Genomic DNA, 18,865 nt, shown 5'->3' with positions numbered 1-18,865 from the left:
GGGGGTGGCTTCAGGGACACCTGTTTGGAAATGGCACTGCCCTGGGCTGGAGCCTCTCAGCTGAAATCACTCACACCCTGCACACCTATCTAGAAATTTCATGTAGTAGGAAAATTGCTGTGGTTTCCAGGGCTCAATCCTAAGTGTAATCCTTTTACATTTGCGTGGGAGGGGTGCAGAGTGCTCCTGGTTCACCTCTGTGGTGCTGCTGTAAATAAACCTCTCCTGTCTGCTCCTCCCCAGCAAATGTGTGGCTGCCTCAAATGGCTCCAACACTGTGAGCTTGGGAGGCTCGATCTCAACACAGCTCAAAACTCGTGGCCAGGTCTTCTAAGGAACTGTTCAGATCCAAGAGCTTAAAGCAAAATCAGGGATGACAAACTGAGAAAAAAAAAGCCCCTGAATTTTATATTTTCTGAGAAAGACAAGCTTCACCTGCTACAATCCTTGCTAGTGGAGACCTTGGCCACCCTGGGCTGTTTACAACTTTATGTTTTCACAATAATCAAACTGCATAAACCCCCAGACTTTCTAGGTAATTTTCAAGCTCAAAGCAGACACACTCATTAACAAAGTATGCCATGGCAAAATGCAGAAGATATGACCACGTCCTACTGGGGAAAGGCCCGTACCTAGATGTTGCTTCAGAACAATCAGAACAATTGTTTAGTGATAAATGTTTTTTGCATATGACTCATCAACCCTTGAAAACAGGATTCCTTATATAATACAAGTGCTGACACAGCCTTCACTTGAGTGGTGTGACTGCAGCTGTATAATTACAACTTTAGATTTGATGTTATGGACCTTAGGTTATGCCATTCAGACAAATGCTCCATTGTATTACAGAGATATTTTTTCCTTAGTCATATTGCCCACAGGACAATAAGGACCATATTCACAGCTCACTGCATAGAAGTTTAGGCATGGAACAGCCAGCAGTACTACACAAAATGAGATTATACCCGATGGGGGTTTAAATGGATTCATAATTGTCACTTTTTCTTGTTGTATTATTTTTCTTTTTTTTTTTTTTTTTTTTTTCTGTGCTCCTAGTTGATACTTTTTTGGAAGTACTCTCCAAATAAAAGGAAGAACAATCTCACACTGAGTCTGGATAAATGTTACAGTTGTCTCACAAATGCTGTATTATTTCTAGCCCTTCCAAAATAATATAATTGTCCTACTGCTGAACCACAGATTTTTCTCAGTATGACACAGAACACTAAAATGTCAGGTCCTGACTCATGGTGTTTTGGTGGAATAAATAAAAAGTACCAATATGCTATTCAGAAGGGAGAGCATTAATGAAGACATGACACCAGGAGCCCCAGCCACGCTTTCCTTTAGCTCCCTCTGCATGCTCCAGACAAGTCCACCTGTCAGGGACCCCTCCTGGAAACACTTACCAGGGACCTGGGGGTGCTACTGGCACTGTTGGCTGGCTGCTGCTCTCCTACACTTGCTGCACCTCAGGAGAACCCTGCATGGGCCTGGGGAGGGAGGTGTCCTCAGGATGCTCATGGCACACTCTTCCCATGGGAAACCAAAGTGGGCGTTCCGGGCTGTGTGCAGGATTGGAGCTGGGACCTCAGATTACCCAGGAAAGATCACTCTTTCTGTGTGCTCCTTGTATCTCCCCACTGGGACAGGCCTTGCACACCCATTACTCACTAAGCCTGCATTTCCAGTGCAGCACAGAGCCCTGCATTTGGCTCACACTGGCCGAGCATCCCAGCACTAATAGTCACACACTGAATCCACCCACACTGCTCATTTTCTACCCAGTGGCATCCCCGAAAATTTCTACTGGATTTTAATAGTGACAGAGAAACAGGTCCCACATTCCCAAGCTATTTTCTGTGACAGAGGATACAAATCTCATTCCCCCCCTTATATACCTGCCTAACCACACGTGGCACCGTTCTAATGCCTTAAAAGATGGGATTTTTTTAATAAATATCATTTACAACAGGCAGCTTTGCAGAGCTTGCCTCTCAAAGCATCAAACAACTGTGGATTGCATGAGTGGTCTTTGGTCTACCAAAAGGTACAACAGTTTCTCAGAGAGTTTTTTTTAATTAACCAACAAAATGACTCAAAACTGCACTAATGGTTAACAGCTTTTTTTTTTATTAGCAACACTGAGATAAGTTATTGAAGCATTTTAGTATTGTTTTACATTCCATTCAGAAGTGACCTAACTTGTAACTCCATATACATTTAAAGATATAGTTTGACACTTATTCAGAAAGCAACAATTATTAAAACTTACATACCTTCATTACCAGGAAACCTTAATATATTTTCTAATTACTTCCAACAATACTCTATTCCAAAGCACATGATAACCCACTAGAAGTTTACACATTTCACTTCAATCACAGGTTTTAAATTGTGGATGTCAGAGTGCTGTTCATTGAATTTTACTGTCTTTCTTGGTTAATATTGGAAAACCTGGCACAATATATTAAGCTAGAAATATTGCTTAAAGAATATGAAAAAAGATAACTACAGTATTTTTTCCTGCTAAAGCATTACAAAATACAGGACCATTAAAAACTCAAATAGAAATGACAATAAATAACCTTAAAAATGTTAAGAGAATTTTCACTCATACTAAAGTCCATTCCCTAAGCTTGCCAAACACATAAATAACAGAACATATTCAGGACCTCTATTTTTGTACTATTGTGATGGTTTGTTATATATTGTGGATGTATTGTGTATACATATATTAATGCTTACACTTAAGGTATATATTTTTTTTCTTTGCTGAAACAATTAATAAGCCTCAGGTAATTATTTATCCCTGGCACTACAGGCATCTAGATAGGTGGGAGCAAACCTCAGAAATTCCAGATATGCAATACTGTGCATAACAAGATCATCTCAGCATAAAGATATCCTAAATTCCTTAGATTACAAGGATGAATTTGGTTATTTATTCCTGAAAGCCTGTAACATAAAATTATAATTGCTGTCAAATTAATTGTTTAAAATTGGCCTCATAATAGGTATTAATCGTACACTTAGTTTTGACTTACAAGAATGTCTAAATTGCTCATGTTTATGAGTAGTTATAGGAAATACTATACCTCAGACACAAGAATGTATATTCCTGAACCAAAACACAAACCAGAGCATTGTCTCACTTTGGAAAGACCTGGAAACATCTCTATGCCTCTGCCTAATCCTAAATTATAATTTAAATTTGACCTGGATATGACAAAAACAATAAGAATATATTGTTTGGGAGATGAAACTTAGAGCAAAAATCATACAGCTCTAAGCTTACATCATTATTTTCTCTCTGCAAAGAAAAGAAAAGCCTTTCTGTGCTAGGGATTTGCCTTGGTGCGGCTGGCCACTGATGTCTGAAATCAAGGCACATACCAAGGCCTCCTTTTGCAAACACAATCCCCCTTTCAGATGTGCTGCTAGGAGGGACTGAATGCCTCCAGTCTCTCTGGGAATAGGAGGTACTCAGCACTTAGCTGTAGCTGATATTTTAGGGGTTAATTTCCAGAAGCATAAATGGAATGGGAATGTCACACCACAGTATGAAGAATGGTAAGAACTAAAAGTTTTCAGCAGTAAACAAAATGGTGATACCGAACTTATCACCTGAGCAATTGCTGATACAACAAAATACAATCAAATTAAATTACATGGAAAAAGCAATGAAATTTTAAAGTCAAATAAACATAGGACCTGATTCTGCAATCCTTAGTTATGTAAGTAGTGCTACTCATCGAGAATGAGGGATGCAAGACTGGGCCCTTAGCTTCTGCTTAGGAAGTCAATGTTGATTCAGACAGTATCTCTTCTAGCCAAAAATATGCAGCAAAAGGAAAGTAACATAAACAAGGCTAAATGTCAACAGTGTTTGCAGACTTACAGACACCATCCATTTGTTTGTACTGAAATGACTGGCGAACCATTTGGCAAATACAACGGTATTCACAGACCGGCCCTTTTATCCAGCAACACAAACTTCACTGGATCACTGGCATTCCCAGTTAATTAAAAAAAGGAAGCAAAGCCATATGAGTTTGGTTTGATATTGCCATGCAAATGGCACTGTGACATCCAGAAGTGTGTCTGAAACCCAGGCGGGGGCCGAGGTGCTGATCTCCCGTTCGGAGGAACAGTTCGTACTCTAAAAGCTGGCCTTGGACCTCCTATCTGAAACTAAGAAACCTCTTCAAAAGCACCATCATGGGACAAAGAAAAGTCTGCTGTAAAACTTCCATATTGTTTCATTCTGCCTTGCAGGAAAAGAATGTCCTGGTTACTCCTCCAACGGCAGATCAGGACAAAGCGTTCCTTAAGTGCGTTACATGATACTTTAAATGGGCAGTACTACAATTTGCTGCAGTAGGATGACCTTCCATTGCCTCCGAGCTGTCCTAGAGCTTGGCTACATCAGGCCTTTTGCTTCTTAATATGGACTTTGTAATTTAAAAGATCTGCAATAAGGATTCAGGTGAAGCCATCACAAATAATTAAAAATCTTTTTCCGTGTTTCACGTGTTGGTGGTAGTTCTGGCGGGGTTAGCATTATGATCTTTTTGGTTTTGACACCTGTGGCAATAAGCAATTTACAATAACTAAATTCACTATTTAAACACTGGGGTAAAGCACTATAATTATGTGACAATAAAGCTGTAATAATCTGCCACAATTGATCTTCCCCTTGCCCAGCCCTCTTGTCTGCGCTGTAGTTCCACATTTGGAAGGTATTTCAGAAAGTTACAATGCTGAACATTTTAATAATTCTGTGCAATGCTGAAAGCTTTCTGCTGCAAAGGAAACTGAAAGTGCTCAGCCCTTTGCAGGATCAGAACTCCAAAGCTGCTCCCATGCATCAGAGGGGCCCTGCCCTGTTTTCATACAGTGAAAGAAGTGATAATGGGGTGGAGCCTGTGCAGGAGAAAACAGCACTAATTGCAGAGGAAAGCAAGCATGAATGGAAGCAAATTAGATTTAGAGACAACATGGAACTAATACTTTTGGACATCATTAAGTGTGGATTCAATAGCACTAACCCATTAAGCAGCCAGCTAATGCTCAGGACTACCTCTGGCCAGTAGTTCTGTAGCCCATCAGCTCTCCTTTGAAAGCCTAAGTACTTCCCAAGTAGCAAATGCAAGTAGGGAAATTTTACCATCTTGGTCACAAAGCAGAGAAGTATTAAGGGGAGGAGAGAGAGAAGGGATAAAGGATCTTGTCATAAAGGGTCTTGTGCACAAATCTCAAGTAAATTAATGTATTGGAACAGAAGGTGAACATTATTGTGATACAACTACATGTATATGAGAAGCCAAGCAGAAAAAGAGAAGAACATAAATGGAAAGAAAAACAGATCTTTCAAAACTTAAATACAAAATAGGTCTAGAACCTCCAGGCTTAACTTGCCAAATCACCAAGGGCTCTGAAAGCAGAGTATACAGATGCTCAAGAAAGCTACCAAGCCTGGACCTTGGGTCTCCCCCCAGCTGTTGGGAAACTTGCTTCCAAGCAGCAAGGAAAGGCCTGTCATCTTCTTAGGAACAGAGGGTCAGCAAAGGCCAACAAGATCCACTCCTAGGTAGAATCACCTGAGACTCCAAAACCAACAGTTCAGGAGTAACTCTATAATTATCAATGCTTTTTTTTCTTTCTTTCTTTCTGTTCATTCTGCTGTATAAGGAGAAATATTACAAAAATTCGTGATTTTTTTCTCAGTAGCATTTTGACATGAAAATTTCTTTATTATGCAGTAATTATGGTTCTTTCCTAATTGTGTCTTTCATCCCTGCAGCCTGAAGCATGATAGGAGCATAAATGAATTATGTGTACATCATCAATCTCTCTCATTCTCCATTACAGGGAAACTGAGGACTACTCCATGTGCAATGACTCTCTGAAAAAACAATGTGAGTTGATGGCATTCTCCTCTAGAAACAAAACTTTTTTTTTGTGCCAAGATTTTTGCTTAAAAACTGACCTACTATCTTAGGGTAAAATCTGCCATCTAAAAATGATCCACATGGATTGCTGAATACCCCAGCTTGTTTTTAGGCAGCCAGAAATTCAACTCAATTAGCATGGCCAGCCAAAGATGCAATCTCAGCTTACTGAAGCTGAAATATTTTATTTCAATTATATTTCCTCTGTATCCTGGCTATGGAAAGAGCACTATGCCTTGCTTTCTCAGTGTGCAAGGACTGTTATCAAATGCATCAGTGTTTTCTCTTGAGATGTCCACAACACACAGATCACTGGCTGTAAAAGAAACACAAATGCATGGAGTCTCCCCAAACACAAAAGGAACATGAGAATCATGCCCTGAAATCGGATGCTGGAGGTGTGTCTCAAGTTTTCTGATCTCCTAGGCAGTAGGAGAGATAAAGAGAACCATGACTTTGGTCATGGGCTTCGTGCAGGGGGAAAGGAAGGAAGGTTAATAAATGAAGAGGGTGCTCCTGATTGCTAATCTGCAAGTGCAGAAACATCAGGTGGGATTCCCCACACTAGCACGCACAGATGGAGTGTGATTTCACAGTATAAAATGTCACTGAAAAATGAAAACTCCCCCAAAACCACTACTTTCAAGTGGGCAGGGTCCAAGCCAATCAAACAAAAAAAGTTTCTGACATGGGGCTTGTTCATGTTTGCCCACTTTTCTGTTAGATATTGCCAAAAATGATATAATGTATTTAACTAATCCACCTTTATACTTATGTTCTGCAAACACCAATAGAATGACAGAAAAGAATTTTAAGAAGCAATTCTTGGAGGGGGGAACAGAAGGACTCCCACTGCATTTTTGATTTTAAAATGGCTTAAAAAGTAGAACAGAGAGCTTCTGTTGTTTCTTTTTTCCCTTCATACTTCAAGTCAAATCCATTATCACTGGGCAGAGCTTGTGAAAGGGATATGGTCTTTAAATTCATATAAACTCAAGCTATCATAAAATGCCTGTTGAATTGATTGGAAGATGAAACAAAAAACTAATGGAAGTAACATGACCTCATTTCAATAAAAATATTGGAGGGTTTTTTCTGTTGTTGTTTTAAAAGTCTTATTCCTGTGAAAAAGTATGAAGATATTTTGCACAAAGCAACTAATCTTGGTTTTCCAGGTTTTTTAGCTTCGTTGTTTAGACAGTAATTTCTCTGCTGTATTTTTTTTTTCTTTTTTGTTAATTGATTGTACTCCACAAATGGAAAAAAAATCCAAGTAGGATTTTACCTGCTGTAAATTAAATCAACTATTAACTCTTTTCAATAATGTAAACGCTATTTTTGAAGAATCTGGAAATATTTCCAACTACCTAAATTGGTTCATAGTGTACTGAGACACAGAAGTTTACAAGTAAGGCCACGTGGATACTTGGGCAGATATTGGTTAAATGACACATATTGGCAGATAACGACAATATTGTGAAGTCACAATGCTCTAAGGACACAAGTGAGATAAACTTTGTGTGTAGATATCAGACTTTTTGTATCAGATCAACTAATACACATGGAAAAGTAGAGAGGGGGCTGGAGAGGGGGTTATGGCTTTGAGCATCTACACTCTGCCACTAAAGTCAGAAAAAGCTTCCACTAACCTTAGGTTAACCAGGGGAACCACTCTTAAGTGCTTGCAGATTGAGGGTTTAATTTTAAATTGTCAGGCTTCAAAACTGTTGATAATGTTTTCTTTTTTCTTTTTTTTTTTTTTTTTTAACTTGAATACATTTTTTTATGCATGTTGAGCTCTGACAATGAGTTTTCTGATTAGTTTGAAGGTTAAGTGAAATGAAAATTACTGAAGTTTTTGTGTCCTTTGCTGACTCTGCTTTTTAAAGTGATACTGTTTTTCAAAGGATTTACACTCTAAAACCTCTTTCAAACAAACACTATGCTGACAAAATAGGAGCTAAATAATAAAAACAAAATCCTCAGTCTCATTTGTTCCAAATAGATTTAATTTTAATTCTTGTAAATATGAGGTGTGTGATATGAGGAAGTAAAACTGTAGTTTTGTAAATCAGAGACTAGAAAGGGTAAAAGATGGTCTTATTTGTTTGGTGTGTTGTTATTTTAATTACCTGGAGGCATATTCTTAATCAGGCAAATCATAATTTACACAACTGCCAGTTAGAATAGTGAAAATGGTCAAGGGCAAGTACTGCATGTGTGCAATTGAACCAAACCAGAAAATTATAATTAAAAAAAAAAAAAAAAAAAAAAAAGAGGAAAAGAAAATAAAAGAAAGGAAAAATAAAATCTATTGAACACAGGTAGACACATTCCATGTACTTGGCCTTTGATTTCATTAATGTTGTGATAACTGAACACACCCCAGTCCAAAGAAAGAAAGGGGGAAAAATAAAAGAAAGACAGAAAGCAAGGTTCGCTTGGCAAAGCATCCAGTGTTTTTTGTGGGTTCGTGTATCAAAATACTGAAAAGTTTGCAAGTTACCATGTGAAATTTTTAAAACTTTTTCCTCCTTTCAGTATGCTAAAGCAGTAAGTATCCCCTTCCGATGCCACTAGCACAGATAGTCTATATTGCTGCTACTCTAGTTTAAAAAGCAAGTTCTTTCTAAAATCCTGTTTAAGTATGCATGCAGCACTGCTGATTTCAATGGAGTAGACCACATATAGGACAAGAATTTGGCCCACAGGGTTTAACATTTAAAAAAATGTATTACTAACAAACATGACTAAGTATATTTAAAGAGCAGCTTCATGATTCTGCACAAGTGTTTTCTGAAATGGTCTAAAAGAAGGTCTAAAACTTACCACACAAGTCAGGTCTCTTGATACATCCACTAGTTGCTGTGCTACTTGCAAGTCCATTAAAGGCTGCTAAGCCATCAGAGCTGTAAGCTCTTAGGACTGACAACATGTTCATCTGCTTCTCCAGGACCTGCGGACCCTGAACTTGGTCGGGTTTCATCATGTCTTGTGCAGTTTCGTGTGAGGAGAGAAGATTCTGACTGTGCCACTGCTTTTCTGAAGCCTGTGGCAGCGGTGATACAAGCCCTTGTGTGGGTTGTGAGGTGACTGCACTTTGTATATTGTCACCTCCTTCACTGCTTTCTTTATTTAGGGCAGACAACTGCTTATTCATAATATCTGGTTCTGTGTCAATGTCCTCATCTTCAATGTTTTCTTCCTTGGAAGATTCCATATCCTCAGATGAAGCTATGTCAGAAAGGTCATCAATAGCACTTTTATTTACAGAGTCAGGGAGCAGAACGTTTGGGTCATCTTCGGATTGTGTTTTTATTTCGGATTCATTACTGGTGCAAGAATTTTGTGTTCCCGTGCTAATAGCACCAGGATAAACACCAAACTGCTTATAGAAGTCTGTTGTAAAGTTGCAAAGAGTGGACTCCATGTGGCTGGGCCAGGCAGCACTCTTTTGCTCTCCCAGGGTCTCCTTATTTTGTCCTTGGGTCATTTTCTCAGGAGCTGAGTCCAGCTGGCTCAGCATGTTTGAAACTCCTGCGTCCTTGCTGGACTGCACAGAGGAGGGGAGCAAGCTCACTTTGTTCACCGAGGCTGGAACTTCTCTGGACTGCTCTTTGTTGTTGCCTATGATGTCTTTGCGCTTAGCCTTGCCCAAGTGATTGGCTTGGAGGTGCAGAGCCATTAGCTCCATGGAGGAAGTGGTAAAGGAACAAAACAAGCAGCCATGCCAAGCGATGTTGTCCTGCACAGTGACAGAGGAGCCTGGCAGGGAGGCTGCATCCGGCCTTACCGACAAGTCCAGGGGCTCGTACTGCGACTTCTCTGTTTTCCGCTGTGAGGACTTGCTATTTATCTTCTCCTCACCACCATCTGAGCCCAGAGCTTTTGCTGAAAGTGGATCTGAGAGAGCTTTATCCTTCATTTCTTTTTCTTTCTTCAAAGAACTTAGGACAAAGCTGTCCATGAAAGCTTGCAAAGACCCTTGAAAGTTCACACCATTCCCGACCATGTTCTGGTAAGCACGGCCAAGTTCAGAGAAGTGTGTTCCTTTGGAAGAAATGTCTGAACCCTTCATATTTTCTGAAGATCCTTCAGATGACATGCCAGCTGCCTGTCCTTGCTGATCTCCAGAAGACAGCATTCCTGACGTCCACTGCTGTGAGACCATGCCGCTTCGGAAGTCGATACCGGGAAGTCCCTTGAAGGCTCCTCTCAATATGTCTGGTCTAATAAACACAGAGCTTTTACTTGGTGTCTCATCCTTGTGCTCCTGACCTGCACTCTGCCCAGAGAGTGGTCCTGCTCCGTTCTGCCGCTCCCGGTGGTGCCGTTCCAGGTGGTATTTGAGGGATGCGGACTGAGTGCCAGCATAGTCACAATGGGGACACTTGTAAGGCTTCTCACCTATGGGTGTGGACAAAGAGGAAAATGAAAAGAGAGTTAACTGTGCTTTGGTCTATGGATGAGTGGAGAAATTAAAAAGTCAGCATTAGCTGCTTAAAAACAAGAAGATCTTGGTACTAATAATCCATTTTTTAAAAAGAAGTGACTTTAATCGAAGACTAATTCATAAACTGAGTATTTCTAAAATGGGTTTCTAGAATGTTGGGCTATTCAGGAATGACCTGGTATCTACACACAATTAGACATCCTTTTCTTAATCTAACATGTAGAAAACTGTTGTAGAATTAAAAGCTATGATTATGAAAATGAAGCATAACAATTTCAACCACAGTAATCATTAAAAGTACAAGTTTAAAAAAAAGGCAGACAAAGAATGTAACAAATGGATGGTTGCAATATTTTGTGTATACAATTGCTCTAAAATTTGTGTAAATTATACACATGGAAACCATTTTTAAACCTAAAAATTTTATGGCACTGTTACGCAAGACTGAAATGAATGATTTAAGTCTTGCTCTGCAGTAAATCATGGATATAATTAGCAAATGGCATACTGCACAAGTAATTTATCATTATTTGGAGGGCACCATTCCAGAAGGATTCAAAGATCTGCAGACCTACTGCATTGTTTCTAAATAAAGAACTATAAATACAGATTCTATAAAATATTAATATCATTACACTACATTATGATTGCAGCACATAAGAGCATATAGTTAAAATAAAAAGTAGTCTGTAAAAAAGAAATCGAGTAATAAAAAGTACAAAATATATTTCGTTTCTGTATTTGAAATTAGTATTATCTACTGGTTTTTGCAGTCCTTTAATTTTGTACTAATGACATTTCTAAGGCTCAAGTAGTAAAATGTGTAATTTACCTATCATAACCACTTTTCTAGGTTTGCCTTGAATAGAGTTTTAAAACATATAAGGTGATTTCCATGAATTAAATAAATATTTGAAGTCCACACTAAACTTTTATTGTTCTTCCCATACTTTCAAAGAGCCAGAAGATTTTATACATATAATAAATATTAACATATAGTCATAAAGACATATCTAAAAAAATGTACATCTAAGCAAAAGTATATCTAAATTTTTGCAGAGCATTGTTAGCATTGCAGAATTTCTTTAAAAGGAAAAAATATGAAAATCCTCACTAAAAGTGACAGAAATCTAAAAGACCTGCAAGCTGTCAATACTGCCAATTGTTTCTATAAGGGAGCTCTGCAAGAAGAAGAAGAAACTTTTTTCTCTAGGTAGCTTTTCTTCTTTCCCAAGTGATACAAAAGACAAAGGCAAGCCTCTTCAAATGGTATTATGGAAACATTTGTTTTGAAAACTTCCTCCGCACTAAAAATGCTGTATAATATGTAGTTAACCAAACCAGCTGGAAAGTTATCCACTTTCAAATAACCCCAAAATCTGCTAAAAACAAAATTGAAAAGCATTCAAACTTCTGTTATTTAAGCTAGAGGCTCAATGGAAGGGCTGGTAAATACTTGTGAAGCTGCTCTCAGTGATGGCAGGAATTCACTAACGAGATGGGAGCCTGGACACTCCCATGGCCGTGGATCTCTGCAGAGAGCTCTGACATGAGCAGGGGCTGGATGTGTGCTGCAGTCCAGCCTGGGCTGAAGCAGCTCACAAGCAGTGAAATTCTAAATCCATAATGTAATCCTGAAGCTAAACGGTGAGACATGAGAGCTTTATATCAAACCACATCAATCGACCTTTTTAGAGGAGGAAAGCGCAGAACCTCAAACGAGAGGTGCTCAGCAGAGGGAGAGGCAGTAATTAGCATGGTTCATGCTTTAGGCCTCGGTCCACACAGCTTAACAGAAGAAATCAGATTTAAACATTTCAGTGAAACTTCTGAGTCTTTCCCAATCACCTAATTAAGCTCTGGCGCTTCACTGATGAGGAGCAGGGGCTGCGTTCAGTGGGAGCTGTGCAGAAACAACAGCTCCTACTGAACCACAGCCCTGAGACAGAGCACTCCTGTCTGGAACCCCTGCTCCCAGGTGGGCACCTGGGCACACACACAGCCATCACAGCCTCTGGGAGCAGCCACAAGGGCAGAGGACACTGGCTGTCTACTTGTTTGCATTTCTGCAGGGCTGTTTGGGAGTGTGCAAACTCTGACAGCTGTGCTGCCAGTCACAACAGGGACAGACAGTAATGCTGGCTTTACAGCATCTTCTCACTCTGGTATTTTTGGAGCCACTTTCAGCTGTTCTGATGTTTGCCCCACCAGTTACTGTCAGCAGTCACCAGTGACTTCTGACACAACTTCAGTAGTTCAGGTGCTGCATAAGACATAATGAGACTGGTGAAAAACAAGTGCCAGACTCTACAGGGTTAAATGTTCTCTCTTTTGAATTTCCACTCCTCTTAACTGAAAAGCTCTTCCTCAGCATCCCCTATTCCTTCACGGAAATCTTTAACTCAATTATATTGAGCACTTCCTTTTATTCTAACGATAGTTCAGTGTGTTTGCAGTGCACATCAAGTGGCACCATCAAAAAGTGTGTCCCAGCATTGCAGGCACTACATCAACTGCTGGAGAACTGTTGCAGAGAGAAGAAGAAATGTCTAATATAGTCTGTACTGATGTTGCTAAAAACATGCAAACCCTGCTAAGAGCAGTAGGCTTATGTACAAACGGGTACAAGAAAGTTTAGAAATGCTAACTACAGAAAATGCTAGTTCTATTTTGTACTTCTAAAAGTACCTTCAGTCTAAAGCCCTGGGCACAACATACTCTTATTCTGAATTGCTAAGCCTTGAAGTCATTCCATTTTCTGCTCTAAGGCCTCTCCACAGACTGAGCTTCCTTTCAGCAGAGGAGATCTGCACACAGCTCACCACCAATGCCATGGGCACTGGACTGAAAGAAGACACTGACTGAGACAGTGTGATAAAAACTTCAAATCTCTCCCAGCCTTGGTGTGCTGCCTTTGTGATGCTCCCACCCCTCACATGGCTAGAAATGAGATCTAAAGCTGAAGGTCTGAAATTGAACTCAACATGTAGCAACACACTGTGCCACCTTTGCAATGCAGGACTGGCAAACAGCATTGTTCAAAGGGAGCTATCCAAAATCTCACTGTTCTCCTCCAGATCCAAATACTGGCAGTGGGTAGTTTACTTCAAAGCAGTCCTAAATGCTGCTATTTCAAGGGCAGGCATTGGGAGAAGGGAGTAGGATGGAGTCAATCATCTTTGAATCTTTTTAATTTAGTCTGTCAGTATTTCCTAAATTCAGTAATTGTGCAGTTATTTAGATGCTACTTCATCCATTCAAATTAATAACCAGCTACACCCTGTGTAAGACCCTGTACAAATGACAAAACAGAGTTATAAGCTGCTGTTAGAAAAATCCCAGTCTAACCTCAAACCAAGCCAGTTTCAGTGGAAAACCCAAAGGATCAGTAATTTTCAGGATTCTATCAGCGAATGCAGTAGCACATGTCCAAAGAACACTGCAGGGGACAAGGGAGGTAGGCTATGATTCTTGTTAGAAGACAACCTGTTTGTGTCTCATACTTTGAGGAAAGGTTCCAGAGAATTCATCCTGGTGTAATGACTACCCTGGTATTATTGCCAAGAGCACTGTCTGGATGAGTTATTTAACACTTAATATCAGTTCACATAAATTAATGTTGCCATGTAGGAGTGAGGGAACATGACTTTTTCAAAATAATTTTCTGCATTTCATATCCAAGAGTCATTTTTCATTGTTCACAAAGGCAATAGCTAGCCTGAATTTGCTAATTCTCTGGCCCTGTTTGCATGCCTGCAAACTTTTTCACAATGGAGTAGGATGAGAGAATATTCCAGCATGTACAATGAACAAAATCAGAAAATCTTATAGGGAGTACCTTATCTGGGCAGCATAATCACAGTTCTGATCTACCTACTGCTCTGGTTTACAAGACACAAGATATCTCAGAGGAGCCATTTTATATCAGGATAAAGTAAAACAATAAAAATTCAATGCTGCTTGTAAAATCTGCACAAAAGCTTGGTAGATAACTGGAAACAGACATGTTGCCCAGTAGAATCAGGTCTATTTGTATAGCAGGTCTATAAACCACCCAGCTGTATAACCTATGCAGAAGATCCCCAGACCTGCCCAGAACACAACCTGACCCTGCTGGTCAGGGGAGCCATCTGCCATGGGCTGTGCAAGGAGACCACAGCCAGATTATAACCAGATTTACAGATTTTAAAGCCAGAAGGGACAATTATGATCATCTAGTCTTATCTGTTCTACAACACAAGCCAAAGATCCTCACACGATAATTCCAGCATTAGAGGGTAAATACATTTTGAAACAAAACTTACCTGCTTTAGTTTAAACAAATTCTGTTTCAACAATGGCAGTGAATAAGACTCCAACATGTCCCTAAATAAACTGTTTGACTGATTAAGTATTTATACTGCTCAAAATGTGTGCCTTATTTCTAGTTTGAATTTGTCCAGTGTTTGCCTCCTACTACTGAACATTGCTACATTTTTCCCTGTTAGATTGAACAGATTTTTTGAAGTAAAAAGTCTCTTTCCTGAGGAAAGTATTTGCAGACAGAAAAACAGTCACTTCTTCACCTTCTCTCATCCTTGAGTGGAACATCCTTCCCAATTTTTCAGTGTCCTTTTAAATTATGGATACCCACTAAAGCTTTGATGAAATTTCAACTTGATAGCAATTTTATACAGTCCAAGACTGTGTTTACATCCATAGATTTAGCAATCAACTAACAGCTCATATTCTGTTGCTTCTCAACCACAGTCCCAGGCCCAGTTCATCACTGCCTCTAGTATTTTTTCCTTTACATGTTGCTGATTTAAAATTCATATTGTTGAAAAGAGCCCACTTGACTAAGTGACTAATCAGTGCCTCCCCATGATTTTTAGCATCTTACCATTTTTGTGCCATTGGTAAATTTTATCAACAGTGATTTTTATATAGTCTTTCAAATAATGACAAAATACCAAATAGATGGAGCTGAAAGCGCTGCTGTGGAACTGAGAGTTTATGAGAGTTTATTTCATCTTTGTATACTGATTTTTGGGGGATTTTTTTGGTGGTTGTTTTTTTGTTGTTGAGTTTTTTGTTGGGGGGATTTCCATGTAGAGCAGGCTACTTTTGTGTGAAGAAACTTGATAAAACTTCCTTTCATAAAATAAAATTGAATTAACTATGCTACCAATTTTCAATTAGTTAATCAGTTCATTCTGTAATTTGACCCCAAACTTTTGTCAGGGTAGTCCAAATTTCAAGGTCTTAATATTCTTTCTTTTGGGAAATACAAGAATAGCCAGAGCTCTATTACCACTATGAGTATTCTGGATTTTTCTCTGTGTTCCCAGATGGTTTTTGGGTATTTTTTTTCAATGAACTTTAATGATTTGGAGAGCTCTTCATCTGGGGTTTTAAAGATTTTGTCTATAAGTTATCCAGTCTCATTCATTCTAAAAAATGTTAAAATGCAGTGGGCTACAGCATAACAGCCTCATTACTTAATGGAGGCATAACTGTGTCATTGGAAAATGCTTATGAGAACCATCATGCTTCTTTCTGAGAATCATAAGAGTATTTAGTCTTCTATACCATGGTTGATAATTTATTATCCATTCTTGTCCAGTATTAGAGAGATACCAATTGTTTGGCCTGACAGATCCACAGAATTTTACCCCATTTTCCATAACCCTCCTAGATACATATTTCTTACTATTGCTTTTAGTTTCCCTTATCAAACTTCTTTACTTCTATTTATTTAAACTTGGTGCTGTGAGCTTCTTTATTAGTTTTTCATATATAACATACAGCTTCTTAATAATCTATCCTGCACCCCACACTCCCTTTCCCCACTGAATGCCCCCCTCTCCCTTTTAAATAAGATTTCATGAGTGGATTGTGCCCTTCTGCTCCTCGTGGTGCAGCTCCTCAGCACAGGGGCAGCTGTGCACCAGGGCAAGAACCCCAGCCCCAAACACTTGGCAGCCCCACTTGCAGGGGGGCTGTGACAATCATCTGGGGACAATGTGAGCTGCCATTCCACTCCACACGTTTCTTAACAAGCTACAGTTTGCTTTCGTGCAAAGCAAACGAAATCAAACATCTCACAATTCCAGAGAATACTGCTTAATGAAAATATTGAAAACATTTTCCAGCATTTTTTATTTTACCATTGAAACAGTTATTGATAACCTATTTTATCCATTGTGCAGTAGATATTTTAGAAATGAATTGCTGTATGGTTTAATTAGTTCATTATTATGCCTATTCTTACACAGTAATTTCTTTTATCATTCTAATCATTCACTTCACACTTTTTAAACCAAATGGAATATCAAAGGTTCTGTAGGATTATTTTTGGATCCTGCACATGTTTCACCACACAATTAATCTGTTTGTCAGAAATACTAGTTAACTTCTTCTCTTTACTACTTTCCTTTACTAGTCATTTTTCTCTACTATATAAGATGAAACTACCTGTAACAGGACAGAATTTTGTTGGTTTTGCTCATTTTATTAAATATTTTTCATTTGTGTACTTGCCATCACTATAAAATATTTTAATTCTTATAAACTTTTATAATTGAATATTTTCCTTTATATCTTATCTGCAATATTTATTTAGTCTTTTTACATGTCTTTACTTAGTTAAAACGCAGAGAGATAAATATGGTTGTTACTTTGCAGGGAAGATTCAGTACATTAATATAAACTGTACACAATTCCCCCAAAGCATATATATATGTTGTAAACCTGAAGACTTTTTACACAGCTGCTTATTGCTAAACAGTGCCTTGTCCAGAAGGGGACAATCTGTGTCTCTAATTGCTGTCACTGAAGCTGAGATTCATTATGTGACTTTCCCATTAAAATGTGAGCATTAATTTGTATAATGAAATATCACCCACTGCAGTGTTCATTAGCCATGCCCTACTGTATACTGCACATTGTTAGCTACCTAGAAACTGTAGTTAATTTCACTAATGGATATTTCCCTACTTAGTGTTTGGTAGGAAATTTATACTGTAACATTACCTCTTAAACTTTTAAGGAAATTTAAATTCAATCAATTATTTGCAACAAAAGTTTGGGATGTCATTAAGACAGGAGAAAAGGCATGCTGTACAATGTTAAGGATGGGAAATCTGGAGGAATCTAGAGAAATGAAAAGTCCTTTTAGTTCATCTTAGAAATGTAAGAATAAAGGATGTTCAATACCAAAATTGTCTCCTCTTGGAGCACACATACCCATTTTCCTTAATTATTCATATTGCTCATCCCACTACAAGCGCCTTCAGAGAATGGCAACAGGCAGTCTTTTTTTAGGAAGGAAATGTGAATTGAATTCATTTAAAACAGCACCATTTTTACTGTATTTCATCAGTTCATCTAAGCATGGTTTAAAATTGGCTAGTCACATTTCCAAGGGAAAATGCAGTAACACAGTAAATGCATATAATACATCTAATATATGCTAGATGTGTGTCATCCATATCGTAACAGACTCTCAGTCAATGGACACAGCCCTGCCAAGATTTTTCTTCCTATTCATCTCTTTCTTAGGTTCCTTCTGTTTAACACAATCCAAACCATCTTTCCTTTGCTCATGCACATTATCCTTTTTCCTTTACTCAAGGGATTTAATTTTGTCTGTCATACTGGGAGTGTACCTGAGCATCTAATGACAGCACAAACCCAAACTGGTCTGCATCTGCAGATGAGGGCTAATGCAATATGCAAAGAGGTGCTAGAGCCAATCTGAAACCAGCTCCTACATAACGTGTCCCCTGTCAAAGGCAGGACATAAGAAATTTCAGTTTCTTACTCTGTTTCTGCACAGTCCAAAGGCCAAGGCAAGCAATGTAAAACCCACACCTCTTATTGTGTTTCTAGGGGGTTGGAAGTGCTCAGGAACATAAAGGAGATGCTCAGCTCCCTGAATGAAGGGCCCTTAAGTTGCTGCCTCCAGAGGGGCAAAATTACAGCTCTAGAAGCACCTGCACATGGCATATGATAGGTCTGAGATACACTGATGGTTTTCTGTTTCACAAAAACTGAGCATCTCAGAGCTTTTTGTGCTATACCCTTCTCAGATGTTCGAGGCACTATTTTATAGAAAGGAGGCTCATTCCCAAAGTGAGCAGCACCCCCCAAATGCTTGCCATGCCCTGCTGTGCACAGACAGCTCTGCCCCTGCCCCTGCTCTCCTCCCCAAAGAGTTTGTGTGAGCTGGAGGGCAGCACTGCCCATCTCTGGCCACTGATCAGCATAAAGAACTCATCTAAGAGGGCACAAAGCAACCTGCTGTCCTCTCTGAGACTCAAGGCTTGCAAGCATTTTGGCCTGAAAATCCTTCCTCTCTCCATTCAGGGCTGTCCCAGGGAATTGTCTCATCCATCAATTGTTTTTAGAGCAAGAAATAGGAGAAACTGATTTCACAAAATTATGCCCTTTTCCTCTTATCACATGGGAGCAATCA

At 39.1% G+C, this 18,865-nt stretch overlaps 1 protein-coding gene across 1 annotated transcript in view; it reads right to left on the bottom strand.

The window, feature by feature from the left end:
* Nucleotides 1-2,125: 2,125 nt before the first annotated feature.
* ZNF536 (zinc finger protein 536) overlaps nt 2,126-18,865 on the bottom strand; it is a 231,081-nt gene continuing 214,341 nt past the window's right edge. The window contains exons 8-9 of the mRNA XM_056501019.1: nt 8,784-10,361; nt 2,126-4,587 (exon numbers count right to left, since the gene is read on the bottom strand). Of these exons, the coding sequence (XP_056356994.1) occupies nt 4,499-4,587; nt 8,784-10,361 (1,667 nt within the window). The 3' untranslated portion in view covers nt 2,126-4,498. The remainder of the gene's footprint in view (nt 4,588-8,783; nt 10,362-18,865) is intronic.

This window comes from Oenanthe melanoleuca, chromosome 11 (assembly GCF_029582105.1).
Source record: "Oenanthe melanoleuca isolate GR-GAL-2019-014 chromosome 11, OMel1.0, whole genome shotgun sequence".
Taxonomy (NCBI): Eukaryota; Metazoa; Chordata; class Aves; order Passeriformes; family Muscicapidae; genus Oenanthe; species Oenanthe melanoleuca.
This window is presented reverse-complemented; position numbering and strand designations above follow the sequence as displayed.